This window comes from Anomalospiza imberbis, chromosome 2 (assembly GCF_031753505.1).
Source record: "Anomalospiza imberbis isolate Cuckoo-Finch-1a 21T00152 chromosome 2, ASM3175350v1, whole genome shotgun sequence".
In the NCBI taxonomy this organism is placed as follows: Eukaryota; Metazoa; Chordata; class Aves; order Passeriformes; family Viduidae; genus Anomalospiza; species Anomalospiza imberbis.
In genome coordinates, this window is record NC_089682.1 from 51805776 (window position 1) to 51833715 (window position 27940).

Consider the following 27940-nt stretch of genomic DNA (forward strand, 5'->3'; position numbering starts at 1 on the left):
TGTTTCTGTTGTGGTCTGGGGGCTGACACGCAGGTAGTTCGGACAGCTCTTCAGTCTTCATATTCCCTCTTTTTTAAGTCAAGTCAGCAGCTGTAAAATTTACTGGATGCACAGCACAGGGAGTATGATTTTTCCATAAAATGGGTACAACACAAGCATTGTCAACACCAACATCTCCACAAATCGGACAAAGGGTCTTCACCTTCGGCAAAGGCAGACAGAAGGACAGAGTTGATGGTCAGTGCAGAGGCTGTGGCTGCTTGGCTGAAGGTGGACATCCTCTCCTCAGGAGTATGGCAGAACAAAACCTGTACAGTCTGTATGTCTCCAAAACACACAGTAATGATTTAGATGCATAGTTTTAAAGTAATTTTCATATAACAAGACAGATAGTCACAACTTTACATCCACCTACTGACTGAACACTGGTCATCTCAGTCTCTTGACAGTGGAACTCTTTTGGAGGACAACATCAGAAACAAGTATTCCAGAGAATTAATCACTTGGAAAGAGTTCTCACTGATAAGTAAGTGATGTACATCACATTTTTATATATCCCTGATACTTTCAGTTGAAAGTTTCATGGTTTTCCCACTATTTAAATAGCTTCACAGAAATTCAGTTAACTCTGTTTGGAACAGCCCATTATCCTCAGGCTTAGACGCTTTTGCCTTGATGAGGTTTCTGGGCACCTTTAAACAGTAAACAGTTATGCTGCACTTAAAAAATAAAAATGTCATACAAAAAATAAAAATTTTTCAAATCTTGAAAATAGTGATTGTTCTTTGTATTTTCCATTCAGCTTTCACGTCAAATTGACCACAAAGTTCTTGTCTATAAGCTTCTTCAAAAATTTCTGCTCGGCAGTGATGTTGTGGTATTCATTCTAAAGAGATGGGAGGGAATAATAAAATTAATTATAAAATCAAATTATAACCAGCAGCATCACTTGGCTGTTCCTTTCTATTACCTGAGATACTTGGAAGATGCTAAGAACAGAAAAGATCTGGGGAAAAGACTTCTTAGCAAAGGCTTAGCACAGTTTCCCAAGAAAACAGGATGCTCAAAACTAGATTAGATATTTCCATAAGGACACAACCAAAAAGGATGATCCTTTGGTGATAAGAACAGGTGAAGTGTGATCTCACAGAAATCCTTCCATTATTAACTCTCCCAACTCCTTGCCCTGCTTATTCAGAACAGCAGCTGTGTAAGAACATTTACAGCACAAGCATTAAGAAAACGAGTAATCCTCAAAGCTCAGTGCAGTTCTTGAAAAGCACATCAGGCACTTGTGGTTCAGATGCATCCTGCCAATTCGGCTCAGCAAGCCCAAAGCAACCCATCTTCTGTGCTGTATCCAGGTTCTGGATACATAGGAGACCACTAAGGTTAGTGGAGGGCAGCACAAGGTAAGTAAATTTACATACCTGTAAATTAAAATTAATATAATATGTATACTGCATAAAAGATTATACAGATGTAGTATAGCATTTGCAATTTATTGCCACTAAAGAACTAAAAGGAATCTTTTTGTTTAATAGTTTGTTTTTTAAAGTTTCAAGACTTTAGGAAACTTAAGGATGTCTATTCAACTAATGATCAGCCTTACTTAAACTTAGTGTATGTTGCAGAAAAGCACCTGCAGAGAGGAGCCTCCAAAGGAAGGCAAGTTCAGTGTCAAAGGAAAATTATCTCAGAATAGCAGGCATCTAGGAGTTCTGAGAAAAACATGAAAGGCTCCTATGGGCATTGTCTCCACCATTCCTCTTCAGCAAATGGAAGAGGAGGAAAATAGTACTCATATGCTCTGGGCAAATGGCAAATAAAACTTCACACTGCAGTGAAGGGCTAAGACAGGGTTGCCTGAAATACAGAGATGAAGACAACTGAATACAAGAGCAGAGACATAAAAGAAGACAGAGGCATGGCCTTAGCAAAGCAGCAGGGAAGAGAAGGCATTCCTGATGTTTTCCAGGCTCCTGCTGCTCCCTCTCCTGCCGAGTTGTGCCTTCCCCCTCCTGGAAGCAGTTCCTTCTCTTCCTACCCTCCTCCAAGAGCTGTTTTTCTTTTCTACTTTGAGTTTCCACAATTCAGTTCTTTTCCTATGCAAGACCTACACAAGTTCATAGGTCTTAACTCCTTCCATTCCCCTTTGCTCTTCTTCCTGCCTTTTAAGGAGTCTGACAGCTACGACATACAGTACAGTAGGAAAAGGAAAAAGAGAACATAAACAGAAACAACACCGCTCATGTGCTGACAGTGCTAACAAAGATGTCTCTAGGACAAGAGCTGTGCAGCCTAAGGAAAACACCAGCAAAGCAGAACACAACACACAAATGGACAACTCATGCAGACACTGCAGAATATGGTACAGCACAAGGGACACAAAGATCAGTATCTACATTTTTCAGAAACAACAGCAGACAGGAAGAGATTCAAGCAACATTAACCCACAAGCAGCTGAACCAGGAGAAGGTGGGAGGCCCCTCTGGCCTGCAGTCCACACTTCTATCTATACTGAATTGCCTTCCCCAGTTACCAGCTCTATTTCTCTCAGCACAAACAGGTGCTCGTTACCTGCATCATTTGAGACATGGTTTCATTGCCGTAGTAGTGCAAAGAGCTATTTCTGTCAGTGAAGTCGTACTTGAAGCCTGCCAGGTGGACTTCATGGCATATGTGAAATGCCAGTGTAATGGCAATTAGCCCCGTTGTTGGATGCTTGGGTTTCTGCAACAAAACACAAAGAGAACACACACATACATACCTGGCAGCCTGATGGGAACAGCGAACTTCAGAGACAAGGGAAATCAGGCAGCTGGGTTACTACAGATATTTGCTTTCACAGGTTGATCCCCTCCTGTCTCTAAAGGAATAAAATAAGGTACTGCCCCCACAGGTTTCCCACGACTGGGGTGTCTGTCATGTCAGCCTTCCCTGGAATTCCTTGGTTTCTAATGAGGGCTGAGCCCACAGTGTAGCCCTTCCCTCCACAGAGGCATCAGGAAGGTCTCCCACTGGTCTGCTCAGCTACTTTCATAAAACTGGGCAGGCTTCACTACACTGGAAAACAATTTACAATCCCCTCAAATTTGACTGAATTATGAGATGTGTTCAGAAGTTGCTAGATGATGGAGACCCACATGAACAGAACATGATATACCCAAATTTTCATAGCAACAAACTAAAAAAAAGTACAAAGGCTACAGCTACACAAATTTGACTGTTTGTATTTCTTCAAAGCAGGGAAATTCCAGAAGAACCTTGCTTCAGACCTTCCCCTACTATCCCCATTAGAAGAAACGAAATTGTAAATAAAATTAATTCTCCCTACAATAAGTTCAGAAGTAAATGCTATGTAAAATTAAGAGCATGTCATACACAGGTTTTAATTGTGCAAAATTAAGAGCACCTAAAGAAAAGGCACAAAAAATTTCTCACAAAAGCACTCCATGCAACCATCTGCTCTATCTTGTGTTCAGATACATGACTTCTTTAGTAGCAAGAGAGGCTAATATCATCTGGGGAAGTAAATGAGGCAAGTTTTTTAGAGAGAGATGAACTTATTCACTCAACCAAGATGGAGCTAAGGTGAAAATGTGTCCCCAGAAATGGACAAAACTTTCAGGCAACAATATCCTTCTTAGCTAAAGAAAGATTTTTCTCAGAGACCAAATGACCTATTATATGCTCTCAGTAGCTACAGTCAAACCTCAAACTGAGCACAAAATCATGGGCTTTTTTTTGAACTCTGACCCCAGGGCTCAGTTTGTCTCTGAAAAGAAGTGGACAAGCCAGAACTAGACAACTCTGTGCATAGAAAAGGCAGATGCACTGAATGAATTTCCTTGTGACAACACAAAAAATCCCCAGGAAGAAGTTACTATTCTCAGCTCTTTCAAGCCGAACTGAAGTCACAGAAAGGAATTATCGCCTTTTATGGACATTTTTTGGTACCTTTATGCAACTCGTGGAGTATTCCAGAAATAGTATCTGCTTAAAATGTGCACTATGCCCAGGGCTCCTGCCAGTTAGCAAAATAACTTTCTGCCCTAGGGGCCCAACTTCATAAACTTAGTGGCGACTCTGTTGCAACATCCATACTAAACAGGACCCCAAAACTATGGCAGGAATGCTACATTGTCAGGATTAGTGCTATTTGGAAATATCATTAATACCACATGTTGTAACTAGCTCTGTTCACCCGTAGCTATCATAAAATTCACCTCAAAAATATAATTTAAAGGCAACTACTTGTAAAATGTACTATCATGCAATATCCAGATATCCTTCGCCTGTAATTAAATATTTTCAGCCTACTTAATGAGAATAGGCACAGCCCTGGAATGACTCCAGTACACTTTCTGAGTTTAGTGGTGCTGGGGCAACACATCCAGTTTTATTTCTGGCTCTACTAACAGAAATGCTTGCTGGCTATGCACTAATGTGCTCGCTGGGAACGTGAGACTGGTTTAATGGAAAGGCAGGGACAGCAGGGAATGCAGCAGTGGTTGCTGACATGTCCTGCAGGCAGAGGGGGCTGAAGCACAGGATAAGGAAGGCAGCACCAGCCCCGCCCAGGGACAAGCAGTGGTACAGAGGGCCCCGGTGTGAGACCTTCCTGCCCACAGAGCCCCTGGTGTGACCTTCAGCTCAACCAAACTGTGCCAGGGCCACTGCAGATGTGCAGGCTCCCAGCCACAAGATGGGACGAAAAGGGAGGATGAGCATGCTTGAGACTGATCACTGCTGCACAGGGGTGAGGAACTGCAAAACCCCTGGCATGCAATAAGTAGGATATATATGCAGGTAGCAGAAGGGGACTCTAGGCATGGTGACACTAACCTAGCTCTGTGCAGGGGCACTCAAAGGCAGGAGAGGAGCAAAAGGTGACCAAGTGGCCTGTGCCTCTGTACCAGCTGACACCATGCACATCTCTCAGAGTCACTGACAGCACGGCTTTTAACATCTACTCCCACTGAGAGGGGAGCCCCAGAAGAGTCAGGAGGGACTTCTGGACCCATGGAGGCCGTGCATGTGTGCTCTGTGGCCATTTAGGAGATTCGTCGGGCATCCAATTATTATGCTGCTTTCTTGCCACCCTTGGCTGAAAACCTGAAGTGCCAGAGGCCCAAGCAAGCACATACCAAAATGGCTATTCCAGTCTGAGAGTTAGTAAGGGAGAAAAAAGCCACTATTAGGCTCAGAAAACAGAAAGAAATTTTAGAAAGGGGTACAGAACCTACCCCCCGCACCACCCCCTTAAATATTGGAAAGAGTAAACCAGAAAAAAAAATAGTGGCAGATACTCCACAGTGACAGCCAGTTGACATTTCCACACGTGTCACTTGGGTGGTGTTGGTGAAGTGGGGATGTGACCCCAGGTAACTGCCTCTGTGCAAAATAGCACATGGTTGATCCTGACTGCACAAGGGCGGTCCCCAGCTTGAAGCTTTACCTTTCATCAAAAACATTCTTCCGTCAAGAACTGACAATTAAAATGTATTTTTGTGTCCAAATTGCTGGTTAGCTCATTACAATGCTTGGCATCAAATAAGTAAGCACAACCATGCTGCCAGACATTCATCATTAGCACAGGGCTGGAGTATCTTCTGTGTTGCCTAGTCCCTCCCCAGCCCCAGGAGTATGAAATTGCAGAGAGTTAGAATTACCAGTTTGCTGGGGTTTTGAAGGGAGGGTTTGTTTGGTGTGAGGTTATTTTTGGTGTTTTGGTTTTTGGTGGAGGTTTCATTGTTTGTTTGGGGTTTTGTTGTTTTTTTTTTTTTTTTTTTGTCTGTTTGTTGTTTTGTGTGCCTTTTTTTTGTTTTTTAAAGAAGAACACCCAATATTCAGTAGTTCCAGACTCCCTGTTATTTCTAGAAGCTCTTTGGATCTGTCATGCTGCACTACCTACCTGTCTTCCCCTGTTTTGTGAAAGGCATTTTGTCTGTCTAGAAAGCAGCCTCATTTCATACCAATTACAGAACCCATAAAAAGGTACTTTTGGCACACAAGGCTAGCCACTCTCTCTGGGTTCCATTTTCCCATCTTTTTAAACCACCATCCAAATGGCAAACTACTTTAATGCAAACCTAAAAGGTTTTCTACATTACAGTCTACTGTAATAAAGATATAATTGCCTCTAAATACACATTTGGTTGCACAAAACTAGAAGAGAAAAAAGGAAAAAGTATACCTCCTTCTTAGGAAACCTTGCTGGGAAATGAAGCCACTCATAAGCAGTTTTCCTGGTGATGCTGGGATCAAGAATCCTGATTTGACTCGATTTGTAGATCATATTCAGAGCTGGTTTCTTCCAAAAGCCCTTCGCGCTCTGTGACAGAGAAGTAAATACACATTTTTAACAACTGAAAACAGTTGAATTTAGTTTTGTGGCAACTCTAACCAGTGTAAACTCCAAGAGCATGAAGTTAAAGAAGAAGAAAATGAGTGCTTAATCTCCCTAAGTTCCAAAACACCTGCTCCTGCAACAGGAAACCCACTGCAGCAGCTGTGGCCAGCTGGCTGGAAATCAGCTTTGCAGAACGGTCCCTGATGGACAACATGTACCAACAATATGCCCCAGAGGCCATAAATGCTCACTGTGTGCTGGCCACGTTAGTAAGAGCACAGACAACAAGCAGACAGAAGTTGCTATCATTCTCAACTGCTTTGCACTGTGCTCTTTCTGCAGTCTCCACAAATGCAGTGTTGGGCTCCCCTCTGTGCAGGAGAGCGTCAAACAGCAGAAGGTCACTACAACAGCCAAGGGGCCAGAGCTCACAGCAAACAAAAAGGCTCTGAGCAGGCTGGGTTTGTTCAGCCCATATCTGGAAGGGGTTAACAAAGATGAGATCACACTCTCCTCAGAGGCACACAGTAAAAGGACAAGGAGAAATTTTCTCCTGCAAGTGTGCTGAAGCAGTGAAACGGAGTTTGTAGAAATATCCTAGGAAATACTCAAAATTTACTCAGACAGTGCCCTGACAACCCAGTATGGCTTTGAACCTGGCCCTTAATGAAAAAGAGTCAGAAAGATTTTTGGACTTAAGACCTCCTGAGAGAGGTCACTTTTAACATTATTCTGCAAGTGCACAGGGTAAAATAACCTGTGAAATGCCTGCAGCGTACATGTTAAAATAACAAACAACACTAGGGAGAGGATAAAAATACATTTCCCAGAAGTAAACTGCTTTGTGGTGAGGATCTGATCAAATATGTGCATTAGAAAGAAGACAAAGCATTTATGGAAGAGGGATATTAAATAAACTGACTACAAGGAGATCCAGAGCTCCTCTCAGCTGGGAGGTCTATGGTTAAAAGCAAATGTGTATTTCACAGAAGAGATGTGTGGCAAGATGAACCAAGGCATATGAATAATTGAACTCACTATTTTCTGACCACCAAGTATCTCCCAAAGCCACTTCAAGTCCCGTGGTTTGAAGACGATGAGAACAACAGTGGTATTGGGGTCATAGTGGATGGGATCTGAGAAGATAGATTCGGGGTAAGAAAGGCGGAAAGTCGTCCTCCTCCCAACATCCTCTTCGTACCCTATCACAGGGCCATTATTCATTCTGCAGAGGACAGAGGCACAGAGACATCAGTGACTGCCCCACCCACGTTCCTACTGTGCAGTGGCTGCCACATGTGCTATTAGTCTGCAGGACAGACACCGTGTCTGGGTACAGGAAAGTTCAGCAGCCCAGCATTTACGTATCACGTTACACAGCAGAGGAGCAATTATCAGGTGCACTCATCCTCTAAACTCAGAGGGATCAAGCACACATGGGAAACGTGGCCAAGGTGGTTTAGAATACAGTCACACAATTGCTTATCGTGTGTCACTTGACAGAAGGCAAGTCTTCTGATTTGGCTCCAGCACACATACACACTAGAGAAGGGCAGAGAGAGTACCTGACCTTGGAAAATTACCCATTGCTCTGTGTACACAAAATGAAAAGGAGATAGCATTTACCTTATTATGACATCATACGAGTCAATTTTCTCCCCTAACGTCTTATTTCGAAGTACTCCTCCATTACCGACCACAACGCATCGTCGACAGGGAATACTGTGGAACAAAGAGAAGTTTTGATATTCGTGACTTCCCTGGCTTCATAGTATTAATGATACTTCTGCTTGTTAACTGACTTCTTTTCTACGCGGTCCTGTGTCTTTTGCAGCCCTTGGCCCCTACAAATCAGATTAAATCCCATATAATGTATTATGGCTGCTTTAAAAAAAAAAAAAAAAGCACTATTTCAGGGACTGACAAAGTCTTGCTTCTCTCTTGTGAGACTGTTTTTACACATCTCCTTTTTCTAGTGGTCTGCTGTTTCAGATCATCTAACCAGTTCAGGATATGGGTGCCATTTGATAAATTATTTGCCACACTTGTTCAAACTTGTCCCAGTCTGGAAAAGCTAACTCAACATTAAGGTGCTTCTGCAGTATTATACAACTCCACATCTCCAACACAAGCTAAAAGCAGCAAAATTTATGTTCACAAATCACCTTACAGGCCTATGAACTGTACATGTGAAAAATCTTAGCCCGATGACACATGACAGCTTTTCAAATGGATATGGTGTGGATTTTTCTCCCTCTACTTAAAAGGTGCTGTCAAAACACATTTACACACGTGATGTGTGTACTGTCACAACATAACAAGATGGATTCTTTGATTAAAGATTGCATTCTCCTGTCAGATTCAAATCAGACAACATTACTAGGCCTATAAAATACTATGTGCTAAAAAATAAGATTTTTATACTACTTTTTGAATTTACAAAAGAGAAAATTTGAATTTACAATACATCCAGAGATAAAAAGCATGCAAAATAGGTATTATGGATATGTTAAACTTACGAAAGTAAATTCTAAGGGTAAGATTTTCAAAGTTACCACAGGTTTTTTCAGTGCATATTTAGCCTTTACCGTCTTGTTTCAATGCCAGTAAAACATGCTAAAAAAAGGGGGGGAGCTCACAAACAGGCTTGCTGGTTTTTTACTCAATATGTTTTGCCTTTTTAGGAAAGGTTTAAATCAAATATGTACGACTGTAAACTCCTTTCAGAATAAGCACATCATTTTTGTTGTAAAAATGCCTCTTTGTTTAGACCAAAAGCCATTCAATTTGGTTGCAGCAGGAACAATGAGAAAATATGAGTCACCTCACAGTAATACCCCATTCCTTTAGTTCTTTCTTCAAGTAAGAAAAAGGTTCTATGCCCCTTCCTGCTCCAGGTTTAGGACACCAAAACTGTGTCCCAAAAAACACTACAAACTTATATTGAGTTCCCAGTATTGAATGCAAATTATTTCCTTCGAGGTTATTTGGTGAAAAGAGGATGCAGAGGTCACATTTTGTTGACTCAGGACTGTGTAAATGCATTTGTAAGAACTGCTGAGCTCAGAGTCCTTAGAGCACTCAGCAAGGAACTGAAGTCACAATCGAACTGAAGTCAGTGATACCATTCATTTCCAAACTCTTTGGGAGAGCTACACCTTTACAAATTTGACCTTAGTCTGGAAAACGACACTGTTTGGGGAAAAAAAAAAAAAAAACAACCTTTGTGGCTCATTCTGTACAGATTTACCCAAGTTGTCCACGAGTACAGCTATGTAAGCACCACAGACTTCCTGTTTATCTAGCCTAATATTTGTCTGCCTTAAAAAAACGTTTACAGGGAAATCTGATTTGTGTTCTGCCAAGAAGGCTGAATTGGACAACAGCATTACAGAGCTGCTTAATAATTCTCTATTACTGGAGAACATTGTTAGGATTAATTCCTTAAGAGTTTCACTTTTAAAAACCACTATATCTCAGTGAAATATATGTGTAACAACTCTTCCCGACTACACTGATTCATGCCCTAAGAGTGCTGTACACAAAACCTGATGGATCTAGAAAGAATATATTGTATAAAGTCATTGCCTGCTTGATTTGTTTATATTGCTGCCTATTAAATAGTAATAGGTCTCATTTTATTTCAGTACCACTGAAGTATGTTACTTTTAATAAAATTAAGCATACTTCGCAGAACTACTAACCATATCTATATCTCAGAGGATCTACATTTAAAGGATGAACACCAATTTCCTCACTTTTCATCTACAGGACAAGCATTTCCATTTAAAAGGTACAAGCATCTCTGCTTTACAGCACAAACAATTACAGTCCTAAACTTATGGTTTCAGGGACTTTCTAATATAACATCTGGCATTCTCCTTCAAACTCCAGACAGAAGAACAGCTTCTGTCAGCCAATTCTGTATAAATATACCCCATTATACACCCTTGATAGAAAATACAGGGTTTTACTTTTTTCCTTCCTTTTCTTAAGAGTAAACTTGAATATCCTAGAAACACACTAAACACAGAGAAAGGAAGGAGTACAGCAGGGAAAAAAGATAGTTGTATTAAAATAAATCCTTAGGTTTGAACATATTCCACCCAAGTTTAATTAAACTGTGATCCTGACATTTGGCTTCAAGCAGCAATCTTTCATGATCTCTGTAATTAAAAAACAGAAACAGGTACAGCCAAGCTCAGTGTTATTTGCATTCAACTCTATTAAGAAATCTGTATATTAACATCACATCTGGTAGGCTGTCAGCCCATTTGCTAGACTGCAAATCTAAGGAATCATCTGCATCATTTTGTAAACACAGGACTTAAGTCTACTTGCTAACCCTACCTGCAAAAAAATCCCAACAAAAGCCAAGCAAAAAACAAGACACACAAACACAAAGGCCCTCCAAAACAAAACAAAACCCCTGGCAGACGTGGCTTCCAACAAGAGATTTAATCTAATTAAAGATTTAATCTAATTTAATCTATCTAATCCATGGGAAGCAAGTTATCTAAGGCATGCTCCCTTATGTGCCACACCCTTGTTACTCCCAAAAGGACAGACAGCCTTTCCTGTCTTCCTAGGTCTCCCTCATCCACAAGGAAAAGGAAGTTGAGTGTATGTAGAACAAGGGTGCACAGCAGCCAGTGGATCAGAGTCACAGGGATATGCCCAAGATTTGTTCGGCTCACAAGCAGACATTGGTTTGCACTTGCTTATCTCAAACATTCTCCATTTTACAGTGAATTTGCAAGAGGAGGACACATTCAATCTAAGTATTAAAAGACTACAGGAAAATGGAACTGCATTCAGCTGGCAAACTTCTAAAACACTTATAAAAGGAAATCTCTAAGTTAAAGCTCCTTCACAGAATAATTTTTCTTGCATGCTGGTACTACTGAAGTGTAAAACCAAGTCTACTGAAACCTTGGAATCAGCTGCACACTGATTGGACCCTGTAAGCCTGCTCTAACTACGTGTCTTGACTAATTTGAGTAATTTCAGGATAACCCCACAGACATTCCTTTTCAGGTAAGTACTAAATATTAAAAATGCAACTAACAGAAACAGTAGCAAATAAACCATCTCACCTGTCTTCTTCACTGGAAAGCCCACAGTTCTGCAGTCTTGAAAGGGCTAAACGAAAAAATTGCTCTAAAAAGCAAATATAAACAGGATTAATGAAAACACTCAGTATTTGCAATACAAAAATAAGCATGCCACCCTGACCACAATGTTTTTAAACACAGTAGTGCACTGTGCATAAAAACATCAAAGTAATAACATTTGGAACTTAGTGCCACAGATCAACCAACGATGCCAAAGAAGATGAGGTTTATCACAGCTACACTCTGAGTTTTTTTCTGCCTCAAAATACAAAATAGCATGATAGCTGTATTTAAAAAAAATCTTAGTTACAGTAAATAAGAAGTGGAAGAATTTCCAAGATCCACATCCTAACTTGCTTTGGTTTTTCTTCCACCCACCTTCAGCTGACTCAAGAGGGTTCATACAGCCAGAGACAGTAACAGCATTACATATCTTTGGAGAAGACACAATCAGTGTGGCAAAGCTAGACAGAGACACCTTCCCAGCCTACCCCTGGTGGGCAGGCTCCTGCTGGACACTTAATTTGCCTCAGAGGAGAAATCAACTCATTCCCAAATGTAGTTTTCCTCACTGTAACCCCAAAAGTGCAGGAAAATGCACCATCCCTTTTACCACTGATGGAGGGCAAATCAAAAGCCTAAAGCCCAGATTAGGAAGGTATACTGTTAATGTTAGAAACTCTGAAATTTGAGAATTTACAACCCTTTCCAAAAGGGTGGCTAAGGCTCTTACGGTGTCAGCCCTATTTACTCTGGCCTGACCGACATGAGCAGTGGGAATGTGCCAGCAAACCCTTCCCTTCCCACAGGTCCAGCAGCCAGGCAGTCATCAATTCCCCCCTGTGGCCCCTTCCACGGCAGGAGCAGCCAGCTCAGCATCATGGTTTAGTCCCAGATGGCAATTAAGTGCCACACAGCCACTCAGTCTCCACCATTTGACAGGTAGGAGACCCAGAAAAAAGTAGAATTTGTATGCAAAAGGAAAAAGAAAGGGGAATAAAACCCAAGAAAAACAAGTGATGCAGAATGCAATTGCTCACCACCTATTGACAGATGCCAGTTCCCAGGCAGCAACCAGCCCCTCCTTGACAATCCCCTGCCAGTTTATGTACTGACATGTTCTATGGCACAGAACAGCCATTTTCCAGCTGGAGTCAATTGTCCTGGCAATCTTCCCTTCAGATTCTTGTGCACCTGCTCAGTGGCAGAGCATGGGAAACTGAGAAGTCCTTGACTCAGAATAAGCACTACTTAGCAACTATTAAAACATCCATGTGTTGTCAACATTTTTCTCATGCTGAATCCCAAACACAGCACTGTACCACCTACTAAGAAGAAAATTAACTCTATTCCAGTCAAAACCAGGACAGTAAAAGGAAAATTTCACTGATGTAACCACCTAAACCTGAGGACTTCTGCCTCAGTAGGACTCTGGATTCCAACCAGCTTAGGTGCGTTGACTGAAGCCCATCACACTGACTCAGTATTTCCCCCAGCAAATCATAGCTGAGTATCTTTAGCACTCCAGCCCACATACAAACAGAAAGAAGCTGAATAAGGTCCACTCTTCCTCTCTCACACCTTTCTGGAGCTTCTCTGCTAAAAGGGGCAACCCCCAACCCAGTGTTTTACTGTTTAAAAATAGGAAGTTGTCAGGTCAGAGAGACCAAACAAAACTATTAATACACTGCTAGACACCCCAAAAGGATTGGCATCAGTGCACAGGAAAGATCATGGCCACAGATTCAGGTGGCTTTACAAACCATTTAGGTATTTCTGATTAAAAATAAGGTACACGGGAAATACAAACCTGCTCTCTTTATTCCATAAGGTAGTTCAAACTTATTGCTCCCTTGGAACTCTGCCACTCTGATAAAATCATTAGCACACAGGAATGGGTATATTTTGTCAACACTGATAAAGGAAAAAAGGAAGAAGTTTCAAAATCGCATGATGTACCTGCATAAGCCAGTAAGTCATGCAAGTGCTTTGTAAAAAGCTCTCTTTATCCTACTATTAGCATTCTTATTGTATTATCACCCATTTTTAAAAGAAAAAAAAATTCCATGAACACAAGGAAAGCAAACAGATGATGGAAAAGGGTAAGATCTTGTAACAGAAAATATAGACAAAGAGTGAGGTAAAAAGATCTGTCTGTTTGTACAATTTACATAGACTCATTAAAATTGTCTGACTGAAAGCTTAATACCACGAGATCACATATTGAAGAGAATACATAACCCAAGAAGACAGTGAATAACTTCAGGTTTGAAAAGTACATAATAGAGGCAGAAAAGAAAATTAAGAGTTATTATTGTACACAGCAAATTGATAAATAAGAACAGGGTTTAAAGCAAGGTGCTTTAAATGGAAAATACCATCTCCTGATTTGAGCTGCACTCCTATTTCAAACAAGTGACACTATATGACTGTGCTGACATTAGTAAGTTGTTTGGGGCAACAGGGGTGTATCCAAGCAGCAAAAAAGTATGGAGTTCTCATGTCGAAATTACGTGCATCTTGAGTATTTTATATTTAACTCTAGAAGGGTCCCAGCCCTCAGCAGCTGCAGCACATGGGCTGTGTTCCTGCAGTGCATCTCCTGGCTTAAGCAGGTGTCTGAAAGGATCCCAGTGCATTCACACCAGGGCCACCCTGGGATGAGAAGCACAGTGTGTGGGGATCACAAGGAAGTTTGCCTCAAAAGCACATTCTTCCTGCAAACTAGAACATGATGGCATTATACCTTGTGTCAAGCTAAAAAGAATGGGTCACTTCTTCTGTTGAAAGACAGGAACCACAGAAAAGGGTCTCTCGTAGCAGGGAAAGGTTTCTTACTGCCTTAGTGCCAAGTCCACCCAAATGAGTGAACAGCAGACAAACATGTCACATGCTAACATGCCCTTGGCTTCACCTTTGAATTAACTAAGCACGTACTCAGTGTACTGGTTGACTTTGTAATGATCCTGCATATTAGGTCTTAGATTTAAATGTTAACATGGAAGTATACAGTCATTAGAAAACCTAGTGTTAATAATAAAAAGCCCCAGTCAGCACATGACTTGTTTGTCCACTAAGAATATTAATAGCTGTTAAGAAAACATTCTCTTTCAGTTTCCCAAACCAACTATCTCATTCTTTAAGCTCTATGTATTCAGAAGATACTGACAGTAAAAAGGGAAAAAAAACCCAAAAACAAAACACTACAGCTCACACACCAAGAAATGTGCCATAGCTTAACTAAGCAAGACCAGCTAGCTTTGAGACATGATGCACTAAATACCTATATTAAATTTAGTAACCTGTTGTGCTGTTCAGAAACAGCTGCTATGTTTAGGCATAATAAATAATTCACCTACTGAGAAAAGATCCTCAATTCTAGATTTTCTAGCTCTGGTTCCTTTCCAATAAATAATTCTGCAAGGTTAGAAATCCTTCCAACCTCCCCAGGCTATTACCAAAGTGCACAGAACAAATCTTCAGCTCATGCAAGCTGTCTCTATAAAGAAGTTACAGAAATGTGCGAGACTGTCCTAGCTGTGCACGTACCTTCTTCTTGCTGTGTACCTCTGAGCCCATTCCTGCCCCTCTGCTGGACACTAGAGCTACCCTGCTGCACCCAACACACCGCCTGGGCACAATCCATGGGCAAGGGAATTAGGACCACCTCACCAGATCAGGAGCTAACTAAAACTCAAAAGCTACAAGTCTGCTTTGGGTGGCACAAAGTTTACAGGCTTCTATGTGCTTTAAACCCACAACAACACTAAAATTATAGCCACATTTTCTTATATGCAAAAAGCACCAGGAGAAAAAAAAAGCCACAGTGTCTTTGTGCAGAGGTTTAAGACTCATTCAGCCAGTTCTTAGTCTAATCTTTCCAAGCTTTCTCAGGGCACTACTCATTGTTTGCTCCAAAATGTGTAAATAGCCCAGTTCTACCTCAATCAACACAACTGTTCCTTCCCCTCCTCAATTCTCACAAAAGACTCACCCCAGTAAAGATTCAAATGCTGGTTTCAGGAGACAAGTGTCCAATGCATTCCTCCTCTCTACAGCCGTAGGTGGCAGCCTGCAAAAAACCAATTCCAAATAAATAGCAAGACCAGGAATGGGTAGCAGAAACAAGGTTAAGGGAAGTTGGACAAATCAAATTAGTAAAAGCTGACTACTGAGTTAAGATCACACCAAGATTTCATTACTTTCTCCCACTGTGTGATAGAGATGAAACTTTCTCATTGCAGCAGTTACTTTTACTAGCAAAGGTTCTTATCTCACACTGCTGCTCCAAGGTGGCTGTGACCTCCTTTATTCAGCAAGTATCAAAGCAGGCAGAACAAGAAGTGAGAACTGAGGCCCACCTCCAGAGAAGAAGGACTCCGGGGCTCAATCACCCCTGCAGCCATTCCAGATAGCATCCCCATCACTCCTCAGGGAGGAGACAAAGTCTTGTTTGGAGAAGGAAATAGGGTACTTTAATGAAAATCAGAGTCTTTGGGGATAAGTCATTCCACTCATAATAAGGTTAAGACTTGCACCTCTAAGCACATTCCTGACTTAAGATTTAGCCCAATTAATCACAAATATGAAGCCCAGAAGGGAAGGTAAAGTTCAGTGTGAGCAACATGTGCCACTGGATTGCACTAAGGACAGAAGGATGAAACCACCACATTAGAACCACGAGCTAAAGAGACCATTAAGGTGAAATGATTTTGGTAACCTCAAGTTCTTACGTGAATACTGACGCTGAGAAAGCACCCTGTGAAATCTATCAGCTGGCCACCTTGTTGCTTTCCAGCATCAGCCTCACAGACAGCATTTTGCAGCACAGCTTCAGAGAGAAGATAAGACTGCTTTCAAGTTTTAGCATGGGTGCTTATTAGTCTCACAAATGTAACTGCAGGAAGTCACAAGCACAAGAGCTGCCTACACACACACTTGAACGTAACAAGTGAAAAAGACTTCTGTTTAGTTAAGTTTTAAGCAGTGAAGTTGCCCTCCAAGCTGTGCTAACTTTATTCAGGTATAATTCAGAATTGCACAGATTTGAAAATTGTAAGCCAATGTCCTTCCAACAATTCACTGCTTGATAGAGACAGTTATTGAAAGTAGCCATAAATATTACACAGACACTGGAAACATAACATGGATGAATTCCTTTTTGACAAACACCTTACCACTGTGTTTATAACAGGAACAGCCACTGGATGCAAGTGTACAATTTAGCAGGTAGCCTATCAAAAAAGGCTACAGATTTTAGCCTCAACCCCTCCCACCCATCCTAAACCAAAAGAAAACAACAACCCCACCACAAAAATACTCAACTGCTGAACTTACTGATTGTAACTGATTGTAACTCCACTAGTCACATAGGAAGGAGAAGCCCTCACAGAGGAAGTCTGTCCATAAAAACTAAGCCTGCAAAAAGGGAAATGTCACAACACTGTGGTTTGCTGTAAATAGAAACCACAACAGAAAGCTATTTGTATCAATTGTACACCATAAACAAGATAAAAGGGAACACATTAACCACTACTTGAAAAAATTATCACTTATCTTTGTAACAGTCTGGTCAGTCCTGGTCACAGCTGTGCAAAGACCAATGGAAACTCAACTTCTTCAAGTAAGTCCCCCAAATTTTAGGTCCCAAGCCTCTTGTCCTGTGAACCTGGAGACAGGAAAGCCTCACTGCCCTCAAGGGCTGCTGCTGGGCCTCAACAAATCACCTTTTCCAAAGGTGCCCCCTGCACCTGCAGTTATTCCCATGTGTGGAAAAGGCCTCTCCCACATCACTTATCAGACATTTAATAGAACAAACTAACACTAAACCCACATGGGGTAGAGGGAGATGTGGACACCTTATTTCTGCACTTTATGTAACTCCTCACCTGAACACCTATTTTCATGAACCTCAGACGGGCTCTCTACTACTAAGGTCCTGACCTCTCCATACAACCAGGCTCAAATTAATTACTAGGTTTGAACATGACACAGGAGAACAGGTGACAGGACAAAACAATCCTATCGATTTCCTCAGAGTACCAAAAGACCTCAACCACAAAACACACACACAGAGTACTAGTCACTTATGATGATTACCAGTAACACTTACGGAGCAACACAAGAACTCACAGCCACATCTCTCATACAGCCATGAGGTGTCTGCACTCTAAATTAACAAAGCATCACCATACCAGTAGAAGTTATTTCTCCACAGATTTCCATGCAGGATACCATACATAACAGCAGCAGCCAGGATAAAAACCAGAAGAATTCGTTTCATGACTGATAAACCTGAAATGTAAGAAAAACAAAACAAGAAACTGAAATACAAGATGAACTAATGCATGAACTTTCTCTAAAGCATCTGGAAACCTACAAGAGAGAAGATAATGTTATTACTGACATTCTCTAACACCAGAAGTCTGACAGGTGATCCCTCCACTTTGGCTTCTCACAAAGACCCAGTGCCAGAAGCTGAAGGCTGCTTTGCACCTACCATGTGTGTGCTCTCTGCACAGAAGCATGGGTTCACTCTAGATTCTCTCTGAGGCCATGTGAAAGTAGAACTCTTCTGTCCATTGGCAGCCCAAAGAAACCAGCTGGCCTTTATAGGTAACTGTGCTTCTGCTGTTTCTTGTGCCACACGCTATCAGTTCCATAATTACACAGTTACACAAACTCTGGCACAGTGCAGGTGGCAGATAGGCTGATGCTGATGAAACAGAACAGGGTATGAGCTGCCACAAATTTCTACTGCCTTTTTTAGGATCACTGAATATTCTTGAAGTCCAGTTTTGACATTTAAAGTTGCACTGAAGCTATCTGCTTATGCCTGCACAGTCTTCAGCTACTGACACAAGTCAAACTTCATTGCTCAAGCAACAGAAAAATGTTATTTTCACACATTACAAAGTGAGGAAGAAAGGTTAGGATCCCATCTATTGAACTTGTGAAATTATGGAGAAATATCACAGAAAGTGTCTATTTTTCAAATAGAGTCTTCACCTCATTGCACAGTCTAGTAAAAGAAAAACAGAGAAATATCAGAAACTCATATCTGGCAAGACAGACTCAAGGAAAATCAAGTCCTACATTGCTCACATCTTACACAGTAAGCAGCCTTTTCAGTAGTTATGAATGAACTGTTGTTGCTTAATCTTGTGAAAGTCCAAAATAGCCATTTCAGCCACAAGTTACCATGGAAATTTACTTGACAGGCACAGCCTGCTACTATTCCACTTCTCCCTTAACACTGTCATGATTACTTTACTTGAATGCAACAAGCACTACTTCCTTATTCTTCCCCACTCATATCTTTCACCAGAATTTAGCTGTAGAGTTAGAGATGTGGTTTTATAACAGCACCTACCAATAACAAAGCCATGCAATGAACCAAGTAGAATATATCAACCTTAAGTATATCCTACAGGCTATCCTGCTCTGTTCTGGAGGAAATACTTCATAGGCTGCAGCTGTTGCAATTCCAACTTTCAACTCTCTTTGGGAAGTAGCACTGCCACTTTTCAGCTCCAATTCTCTTGACTCTACTTGAAGGATCGCTGCAAATTTCTCTTGACAGTCACTCTCAACTTTTAGAGCAACCCCTAAGTTTTTGCATTAATTCAGTAAGAGTTTTTCCCCAAAACTCCAAAAATAGAGGAAAACTCACCTACTGAGTTCAGTCATGTGTCATTAACAGCAGCTGGCTCATAATCTCGAGTGCCATGACAAGACACATACAGGACAAGTGAGGGATCAGGCCCAGCAGCATGGGTTTATGAAAGGCAGGTGTGGCTTGACCAACCTGATCTCCTTGTATGACAGGGATGCACAGAGGATGAAGGAAAGGCTGTGTATGCTGGGTACCAAATCCTTCATAAAGCCTTAAACAGCATTTCCCAAAGCATTCTCCTGGACAAACTGGCTGCTCATGGTTTGGATGGGTGTGCCCTCCACTGGGGAAAAAGCTGGCTTGCTGAGCCCAAACACAGGTGGGGAACAGAGTTACATCCAACTGGCAGCCAGGCAGTAGTGGGGTTCCCAGGGTTCAGTCCTGTTTAATGTTTTTAAAGAAAAGGTATGGTCTGGACAAGGGGATCAAGTGCACCCTGTCAGTTTGCAGGTAACAAGTTGAGTGGGAGTGTTGGTCTGCTGGAGTACAGGAAGGCTCTGCAGATCTGGACAGGCTGGATCAATGTGCCAAGGCCAGCTGGAGGAGGTTCAACAAGGCCAAGTTGAACTCCTCTGTCTGGGTCACAACAACTTCAAGAAGCACTACAGGATGGGGGAAGAGTGGCTGGAAAGCTGCCTGGCAGAAAAGAACCTGGGAGTGCTGGTCAGCATTGGCGGAACAAGAGCCAGTGCGTGCCCACATAGCCAAGAAGGCCAATGACATCCTGGCCTGGATCAGCAAGTGTGGCCAGTGAGATAAGGGAAGAGATCACTCCCTCCTCTATTCTCAGGACTGGTGAGGCTGCACCTTGAACCCTGTGTTCAGTTTTGGGCCCCTGACTGCAAGATAGAGACTGAGGTGCTGGAGCAAGTCCAGAGAAGGACAAAGCTGCTGAAGTGTCTGGAGAAGCAGGAGCTCAGTGGGGACCTTGTCACTCTCTACACCACCTGAAAGGGATTTGCAGCAAGGTGGGGGTTGGTCTCTTCTCCCAGGCAGCAAGTGACAGGACAAGCAGAAACAGCCTCAAGTTGCACCAATGGACATGTAAATTAAGTATCAGAAAAGAAAAAAATTCTGAAGGGGCTGTCAAGCACTGAACAGTCAGCCCAGGGAAATGATTGAGTCACCATTTCTGAAGGTATTTAAAAGATGTCTAGGTGTGACACTTGAGGACATGTTTGAATGGTGGATCTGGCAGTGCAGGGCTAATGGTTGGACTCCATGATCTTTTCCAAGCTAAGTGATATTATTATTTACTTGAAAAAAAAACACTGCACTCTCTAGTAGTTTCTTCCTTTCAGTATTAGTGTTTTTACCCACTCCTGCTTTGAAAAGGTTTGCCAAAACATACCACTAAAGTGTTTATCCTTACTCCCTAATTCAGTCAATGCAAACTTCAGCTAAACAGAAAATAACAAACCAGCTCTTTAGATGAAGTTCCTAAACTAGCAACTGATTAAATTGCTGATTTTGCTGACTTCAGTGTAAGAAAGAACCTTGCTGAAGAGTCAGACCAAGCTACAAAACAGAAAATTCAAGGAAAAGCAGCCCAAAAAGGATCTACTAAAACCCAAAAATATTATTAGCAACAGTATTTTTCACAGAGGGGAAAAGATATTGTTCCACTTGTGAAGTATTTACAAAGATATTCATACAGCCTGGAAAAAAAAAATCATTAAAACACAAGAAGTCAGCATCATTCTTCAAAAAGGATCATAAGGGATCTGTAACAACTTTCCATGTTTATGTAAGACACTTAGCCTGGCACAGATGTGATAATGGGTCCATCCCAGCTCCAAACAACCAGTCATTAAGAGTGCGACTAACTCGGCCCTTAGACACATCAAATGGTCTTTAATTATATAAGTATCTTCTCACCATCCCATCCCATGGCTTCATTCCATGTTTGAGAGAAGTTCTGTAGCCAAGAAAGTCTTCACTAAGAAGACTGTTTTTCTTAATCTGGTTTAGTAAACAGAATCATTGCCTTGTTTACAGAAGAAATTATTCCGGGAGTATTTTTAATCATGACAGCATCTTCCAGCTCTTCCTTTCTATTTTAAAACAGCTGAGTGTTGTAGAAAGTTAATCAAAGGGAAACAACCTCCTACAATGCAAATATTGCACTAGAAAATTCCCATAGTCAGGGACTCAAGAAAATAGGGAATTGAGAAGACACAGTTCAGATGGAAAACAGCAAGTCCATTCCAGTTTATTCACTTCAACACAAGAGCCAGAAGATTGATTTAAGCCCATCAACCCAAGTGACACAGGACATGGCTCCCTCCCTTAGGTCAATGTCAATCAGAGTTAAGGAAGACAAAGCTGGAACTCAACTATTCAATTTCCTCCTCTTTCTTAAAACCCTACAGTGATCTACACAATGAAAGGAACAAGGAAACCAGTATGGCCATGCCTGATGATCACAGTGTCAGCTGGTCAATTTTCTGAAAGCCAGCAATGGGATATGGAAGTGCTGCAAAAAATGCATGGGCATTTTTTTTAATAGTAATCTAAACTAACTTCTGTGGGTCAGCTTCCCACCTCCCCCAGAGGACAGAATTACAGTTACAGAATTAGACACAACTGACTCTGTTACGTATTAAGACAACCTCAGAGATCAGCCTGCAGCTCCTATTGACAGACAGATTCCCCCAAGCTCCCATTAACCCACCAGAAAAACTCATTTGGGTATATGATCTATTAACTATATAAGACCTGAGGCTAATATTTTCTTCCCTTGGTGGAAGGAGGGAACCCCCGTCCTTGTCAGAGACAAATCATTACTTAAAATTAGTTTTTATTCTAGTACAGTGTGGTATCTGCTATGAGCCACTATCTCACACCCTATCTTCCAACTTTCATTTGCAGTTGATGCAGTGATGCCACAGAATAAACCCTGCAGGAATCTACAGCTGTTGGACCAGGCAGTCAAATGACCACACTACCATCACCATTCTTTCCTAATACTCGTAAGCCTTCCTTTCTTCCTTAAAAATTACTAGTGTTAATAGCAGAATGCAGGAAGCTTTTCCATCTGTCCTACTTATTTTTAAAAGTACCTCTGACTACTACTGAAGTTGACGTAATAAGTATTTAACTACAAATTGGTTACTACTAAATTAAATATTAGGCAGTTTAAGACAATCTTAGCTCCATAAACTGTCACAAGACAATGTAAGTTCTTTGCTGGTGCCATTAAGTGACAGTCTGAAAATTTCTGCTCACTGGGACCTTGGATTTCTAGCCCTTGTAGCTGTGGGGGAGGAAGTGAGCTTGAAATTAAGCTTTGAGCAGACCTTGAAATTTGAAGGGACAGCACAAAAAGCAGATAAAAACCTAATAAAGGAAAGAAACATCAGAATTTTTAAGATGTAGTCAGTATTTTGTGAGTTTGAGCTTGTGACCTGCAGCACTGCTTCCTTTTGGTCAGGATGTAGGACATGCCTGGTGAAACAACCATGCAGCAAAAAGATTATTGAGGAAGGAGCTCTCACATCATCATCTTTCTCAAGCTGTACAACACGAGCACATTACGGCACAGATGTATTCTTCTGCCAGATCTAAATACTATTCACACTATTCACTCTTCCAGTTCTTGCTCTAAGTAAGAATTGCACTGTTCATTAATTCTCCCCCTCTTCAGGAAGGGAATGCTGCAGAGAGACTAAACAACAGCACCACCACACAGTCTAAAAGATACTGAAGTGGCTGAGTCAGTCTAGTCCTTTCCCTCACTCCCATGCACCTGAAATTCTCATAATTTCTAATGTTCTTTTTCATTTTAGTTTAAGAAACAGAAAGTCCTCAGAGTTATTGTTTAAGCAAGATCTATTGGGTTATCCTAGCAAAGAGGCTGGAAATTAAAACTAGTTTTCTAACTCTCCAACAATGCAGACTTGGTTTTGAAGTGGTACTTCTGATGTTGTACATTTATCAGCATCAAAACTGGAAAAGGTTCCTTTTAACTTGTCATGCCCCACACCAAACCAAAGCAGTTATTTCTGTTCCTGAAAACCTGTACAAACCATGACACTAAAAAAAAAATAAGGTTTTACTGTGTCAAAATGTCACTAATGATGTGCCAACATCACACCACATATACAAGTTAACTGCTGCCGAAATTACTCCTTGCACTGGAAGACAAGACACTTTCTGCTCTAATCTCTTCCAACAACATGGAGATAAGCAGTAGAGGAACAATTTGCTGTCTATGACAACTGATGTCTTCTTCCTCTCCAAGAAAACACCAAACTACCCATTTTACTTCCACAGTATGCAGGTATCTGAGAAAAAAAAATAGACAACAGTCTTTCTCCAAACACAACTTCTCTCTGTTACGGAAAGTTTCCAATGTTTCCCCTGTCATTTCCTCTCTGTCCAAATACTGCAGCAAGCCTGAAAACAAACAGCAAGATTACATTTTCTCCAAGTTCCCAACAGCAAGCAATAATGTCCAGTAGATAGGACATCACAGCAGTAGAGATGTTCAATAGATTTAGTCAATCTTTGTTCTTTATCAGCTCCTACGGCCAGAAACGTAGCCTCTGTTAACATTAATTTACTGTAGAGACACAGACTAGAGCTGTGGCCATCTCTGACTTTGTGCAGCATTTCAGGACAAGCTGCAATAGATTGGTTTTAGGGCCTAAGTGCTTATCTCCCTCCCCTTCATCATCCTGCTAATGCTGAAGTATATTCTGTACCACAAGAGACAGCAATGCATTTATTACTTTGTGGACAATTCAGGATTCTTTTATTCCATTTTTGTCTTTCAATAACAGACAGTGGTATTGTGTTCTTCAGAGCATAACTGCCAGCTGAGCCAAGCAAAATGAAAAAGCAACTTAGTATTTTTCACTGATGATTGCTATTTCAGTTTGCTTTTGCCCAGAGCCTAAAAGATTTCTGCATCACTTTCCCTCTGGACTGGCTGCGCAGATGTACTTATAATCTCAGAAACTCTTCCCACACAAGCATATCCTTTGGCAAAAGGATACTGATAAAGATTTCAAGTCCAGTTAAATCTATTGTACTTTCACCCCCTCTAATACTCATTTACCTACACAGCACTGCTGCCTTCCCAAAGGCTGCAGGAACAAGCACAGTTCACCTCTATGTTATGGGCAGAACAGGTGACACAGCACCTACAGCTCTCCAAACCTTATCTCCAGCTCCACACATTCTCACCTCATCAGATCAAAAAAGCCTTCAAAGACCACATGTCATCAATACAGAGGGTTTGGCAAAAGCTGCAAAAGGGCTGCATGTCCTGACTTACAGTCTCAACACCCTGTTCAGACTCCCTTGTTCTTACTGCATGAGATAAGGTGTCATCTGTTCAGTGGCTAACTCATTTTTCCCTCTTCTTCCCTCCTTCTGCCTGAGGACCCCTTACACATACCCCACAGTGGGGGCAGAATCAGAAAGAAATCAGAGGCAGCATGCACTCATCAGACTGTTTCCTGGAGAGCAAAGAGGCATGTGTACAAGCCTAGGTCAAGTTAGAAGCTTTTTAAAGCTTACTAAAACAGGTCCCAGTTTGGCTGAAAAATAAAATGCTGTGATCCTGTTCTCTGAGGCACCACAACTAATTATGTGCATTGTTTCACAGAGATATCACTTTTGGGCCTACTGATGCAAAATTTCACATCACTTCTAACTGACATGAAATACCAGCTCCACAGATGAGAAACAGAAGCAAAAGCATCAGCCAGTGCATCCTGCCAGAAAATCCTGGTGAGCAAAATACAAGGGAGCACAGGCATTGGGTTCCACTGAAATGGCCCTTGAATAGGAGCAGTATTCAGGCTGAGTTCTTTAACCCTGCTGAGAGGCAGAATATGTCACCTCCAGCTTGGGGCTATCACAGGGTTGCTATGCCACCCTTGAGATCTGAGCTAGTATTTTGGCTGATTATCACAGTGCAGTGTGGATCCCTGGCACCAGCTCAAGGTGACAGCATGCTCCATGGCATGGTGCACACACACAACTATAACTGCAAGCACAAAAAAGACATAACTGAACTGATATTTTTCATTTGGTAAATCATGTTTTTAATTATTTTTTCCCTCCAAGATATAAAACAATATTCTTTAATGTTCCAAGATGGCTTAGGATTTATTCCAATAATGGACACACAGTTAAACACTGCTAAATCAAGCTTAAAAGTCAGCCCTGGATAGATCCAAATCCAAATTGTGGCTTTGTGGGGGAAGAGAATAATATCTACTGGATTCTCCTCTAACTGGTGGTTTGTCAGTATCACAGATTTCCAGAAACCTTGCCTATAATTGCAACCAAGAGTAAGATCAAGTCCACAGCCTCATCTTCTTGCCTGTCTTTGTGCCTTTAGATGAGGGAGGACAAGAAGCAGACAATCTATGCAAAGGCACACGTAAGTTGGGAACAGATGTTTCCATATGCTTTCCCTGTCCTGACCCTCTAGAGCCCTCCCACCAGCACACAACATTTCTTTTCCCTCCTTCTTCCTCACGTGGGCTTGGAATACAGATGAGCAGTTTCTGTCACAGCCAGCAGCCACAGAGATGCTGTGCAGTACACAAACAATTATTTGGGGTCTGGTCAGAAGCTAACCTGTGCAAAGTCAAACACAAGTATGAGCTGAGCACAAATAGCTCTGCTTCCTCAACTCCCAAAGCTTTAACCAAACATAAAAAATCCAGCTCTAACTATATATTTAAAAAATATTAAACCCACACACACAAAGCCAATAATATAACCTTAGCTGACAGACTTTTTCCTAGCCCTCTTACGTTCTCACAGATTAACCTTTAAAGCTTTAGCCAGCCTAAGCTAGCTTGCTAATTATGTTTTACACATCATAGGTGTCTGTATAATAAATGAAAGAACAAAGAAACAGAGTACTATAAATTCATGCAGCTCTTCTACAAGCTGTGGTGACAACACTGTTCCTTCCCAGTCTGTTTCCCCTTTTCCTTCAGCTCTTTTTCCAGAAGGGACTGAAATATAAACAAGCCATGGAACATGTTCTGGGGGTCAGAGTTCAGGTCATTTTATTCTCATACTTTTGACTTACACAATGGAAAGGTTTCAGTCAACTTGAGCTGCTCTTCCTGCAAGGAACAGAGCATCATGACTGAGTTGTTTTGCTTCTTCACCTCCTTTTAAAAAAGCCAAGACTACAGAAATACTACACAGTGCTTGAAAAAATACAAAATTATTAATAGAAAGATACGCAACCCAGTACTAAATCAGTTACTCACCCACACCACTGTTCTTTGTCCACAAGTACCTGCAGAGTCAGAGGACTGAGGTCAAACCAGCAATCCTTCTTAGGTTTCCAAGAGAGAAAGAAATGGAAAAAAACTAGGAGAAAAGGCTGGAAAAAGGCAAATTATTCAGGTTTCAAAACAGTTCTGTTAGAAACCCTATCCGGCTTGTCATTTTTTCCTCCAGGAATTATGATCAATCTAAACAAATAAAAGGTCCAACCAGAAAATTTGTTCTGTATTTATTATATGCGCCCATTCACTACTGCATTAAGTTCACCTTAAAACAAGCCACACTCTGTCTTCTAACAATGCCTAGGATATCCAAAACATCCTGGCTGATTTGGAGCTAGCAATTTAACCTCAGCTCTCACTAAAATGGCTGGAATTATAAAACTAAATCTACCAGTCAGGGGAAAACAGAGAACAAATCTCAACACCAGGGTAAAATAAATACCCCCCAAAAAATCCAAGGAAACAAAACACACAAAAAGCCACAACACCAAAGCCCACACACAAGCAAAATTACGGCTCTCAAGGGCATGGAAAAAACATGGTAGAAGTTTTTGTTGCCTTCCCCCCCCCCCCGCAGTGGATAACAGAGGGCTAATTTACTAGCTTCACTACCAGCACCTGAAGAATTAAATGCTCCCCATCTACACTGACAATAAATCCCAAGTAGATCAGACTATTTTCTCACTTCACTGTAACAGTATCAATTCTGATCCATACTGGCATCAGAATCTGTCCCTAAATAAAACAGATGCTTTTTGTATGACTATTTTTCACAGTAACATTTGTAAACCTCAGTCATGATAAATTTCAAATGCACTAGGACTGCCATCATCAGATGGCTGAGCTTTTTATTGTAATTTTTATTGTCCATATTTCACCACATTTTAAAAAGGAACAGGTTACATTACCCAGGTTTGTGTGGATTAAGAAGCACAAAAAAATAGGTGTGAACATGCACCTGGCCAGCATACAAAACTATTAAATTTTCATTCAAATAACATGCCAAACACATCTGTAGTCAGAGCCCCAAACACAATATATTTCTTCATTTTTGCTATGTTGCCCTCTGTCTTGCCTCAACTGCCAAAGAAAAATAAAAAAACCCCATACCACCACGACTCCAAAAAAAGCCCCAAACCAGCCACCAAAAACATCCACTAAATCCCCAGCTGTTTGTGATGCAATCTGCCCCACTAGCAAATTCTGCAAGTCAATCTGCTGCAAGGCATCTGTGCAGAAGAGAGCTCCGGGATTCTCAGAAATGCAGCAAAACAAGTAAGTGAAAAGTGTAAAGCTAAATTTATTCAGGAAGGGAGGAAAATGGAGATAAGTGGTAGCACTTACCCCACAATACTACAAAATCTTGGAAGCTTCTCACAGCAGGGATCCTGCCAGCTCAGGAGAAATCTGCAGTACACCAGCAGTTTGAGCAGCTTCTCTGATAATGTTAAAGCCTTACATTTCTCAGTGCTCTCAATGAACGCATTGACTTTGCCTTTGGATGAAAATCAAAACACAAAACTTCAGT

The 27940-nt window shown here is 41.3% G+C and overlaps 1 protein-coding gene across 10 annotated transcripts in view; it reads right to left on the bottom strand.

Moving 5' to 3' along the window:
* Positions 1-380: 380 nt before the first annotated feature.
* Positions 381-27940, bottom strand: part of ST3GAL6 (ST3 beta-galactoside alpha-2,3-sialyltransferase 6) — a 37065-nt gene continuing 9505 nt past the window's right edge. For 3 of the 10 annotated variants that reach the window (XM_068180990.1, XM_068180989.1, XM_068180991.1), the window contains 10 exons: positions 17664-17763; positions 16807-16887; positions 15464-15541; positions 13280-13383; positions 11452-11515; positions 7982-8077; positions 7394-7580; positions 6200-6337; positions 2581-2733; positions 381-886 (listed from right to left, as the gene is read on the bottom strand). In XM_068180990.1, coding sequence (XP_068037091.1) covers positions 806-886; positions 2581-2733; positions 6200-6337; positions 7394-7580; positions 7982-8077; positions 11452-11515; positions 13280-13383; positions 15464-15541; positions 16807-16887; positions 17664-17752 — 1071 coding nt within the window. In that variant the 5' untranslated portion in view covers positions 17753-17763 and the 3' untranslated portion in view covers positions 381-805. Of the gene's footprint in view, positions 887-2580; positions 2734-6199; positions 6338-7393; positions 7581-7981; positions 8078-11451; positions 11516-13279; positions 13384-15463; positions 15542-16806; positions 16888-17663; positions 17764-27756; positions 27906-27940 lie in introns of those variants that run through there. The other 7 variants (XM_068180994.1, XM_068180993.1, XM_068180992.1 and 4 more) reach the window with 6 other exon arrangements.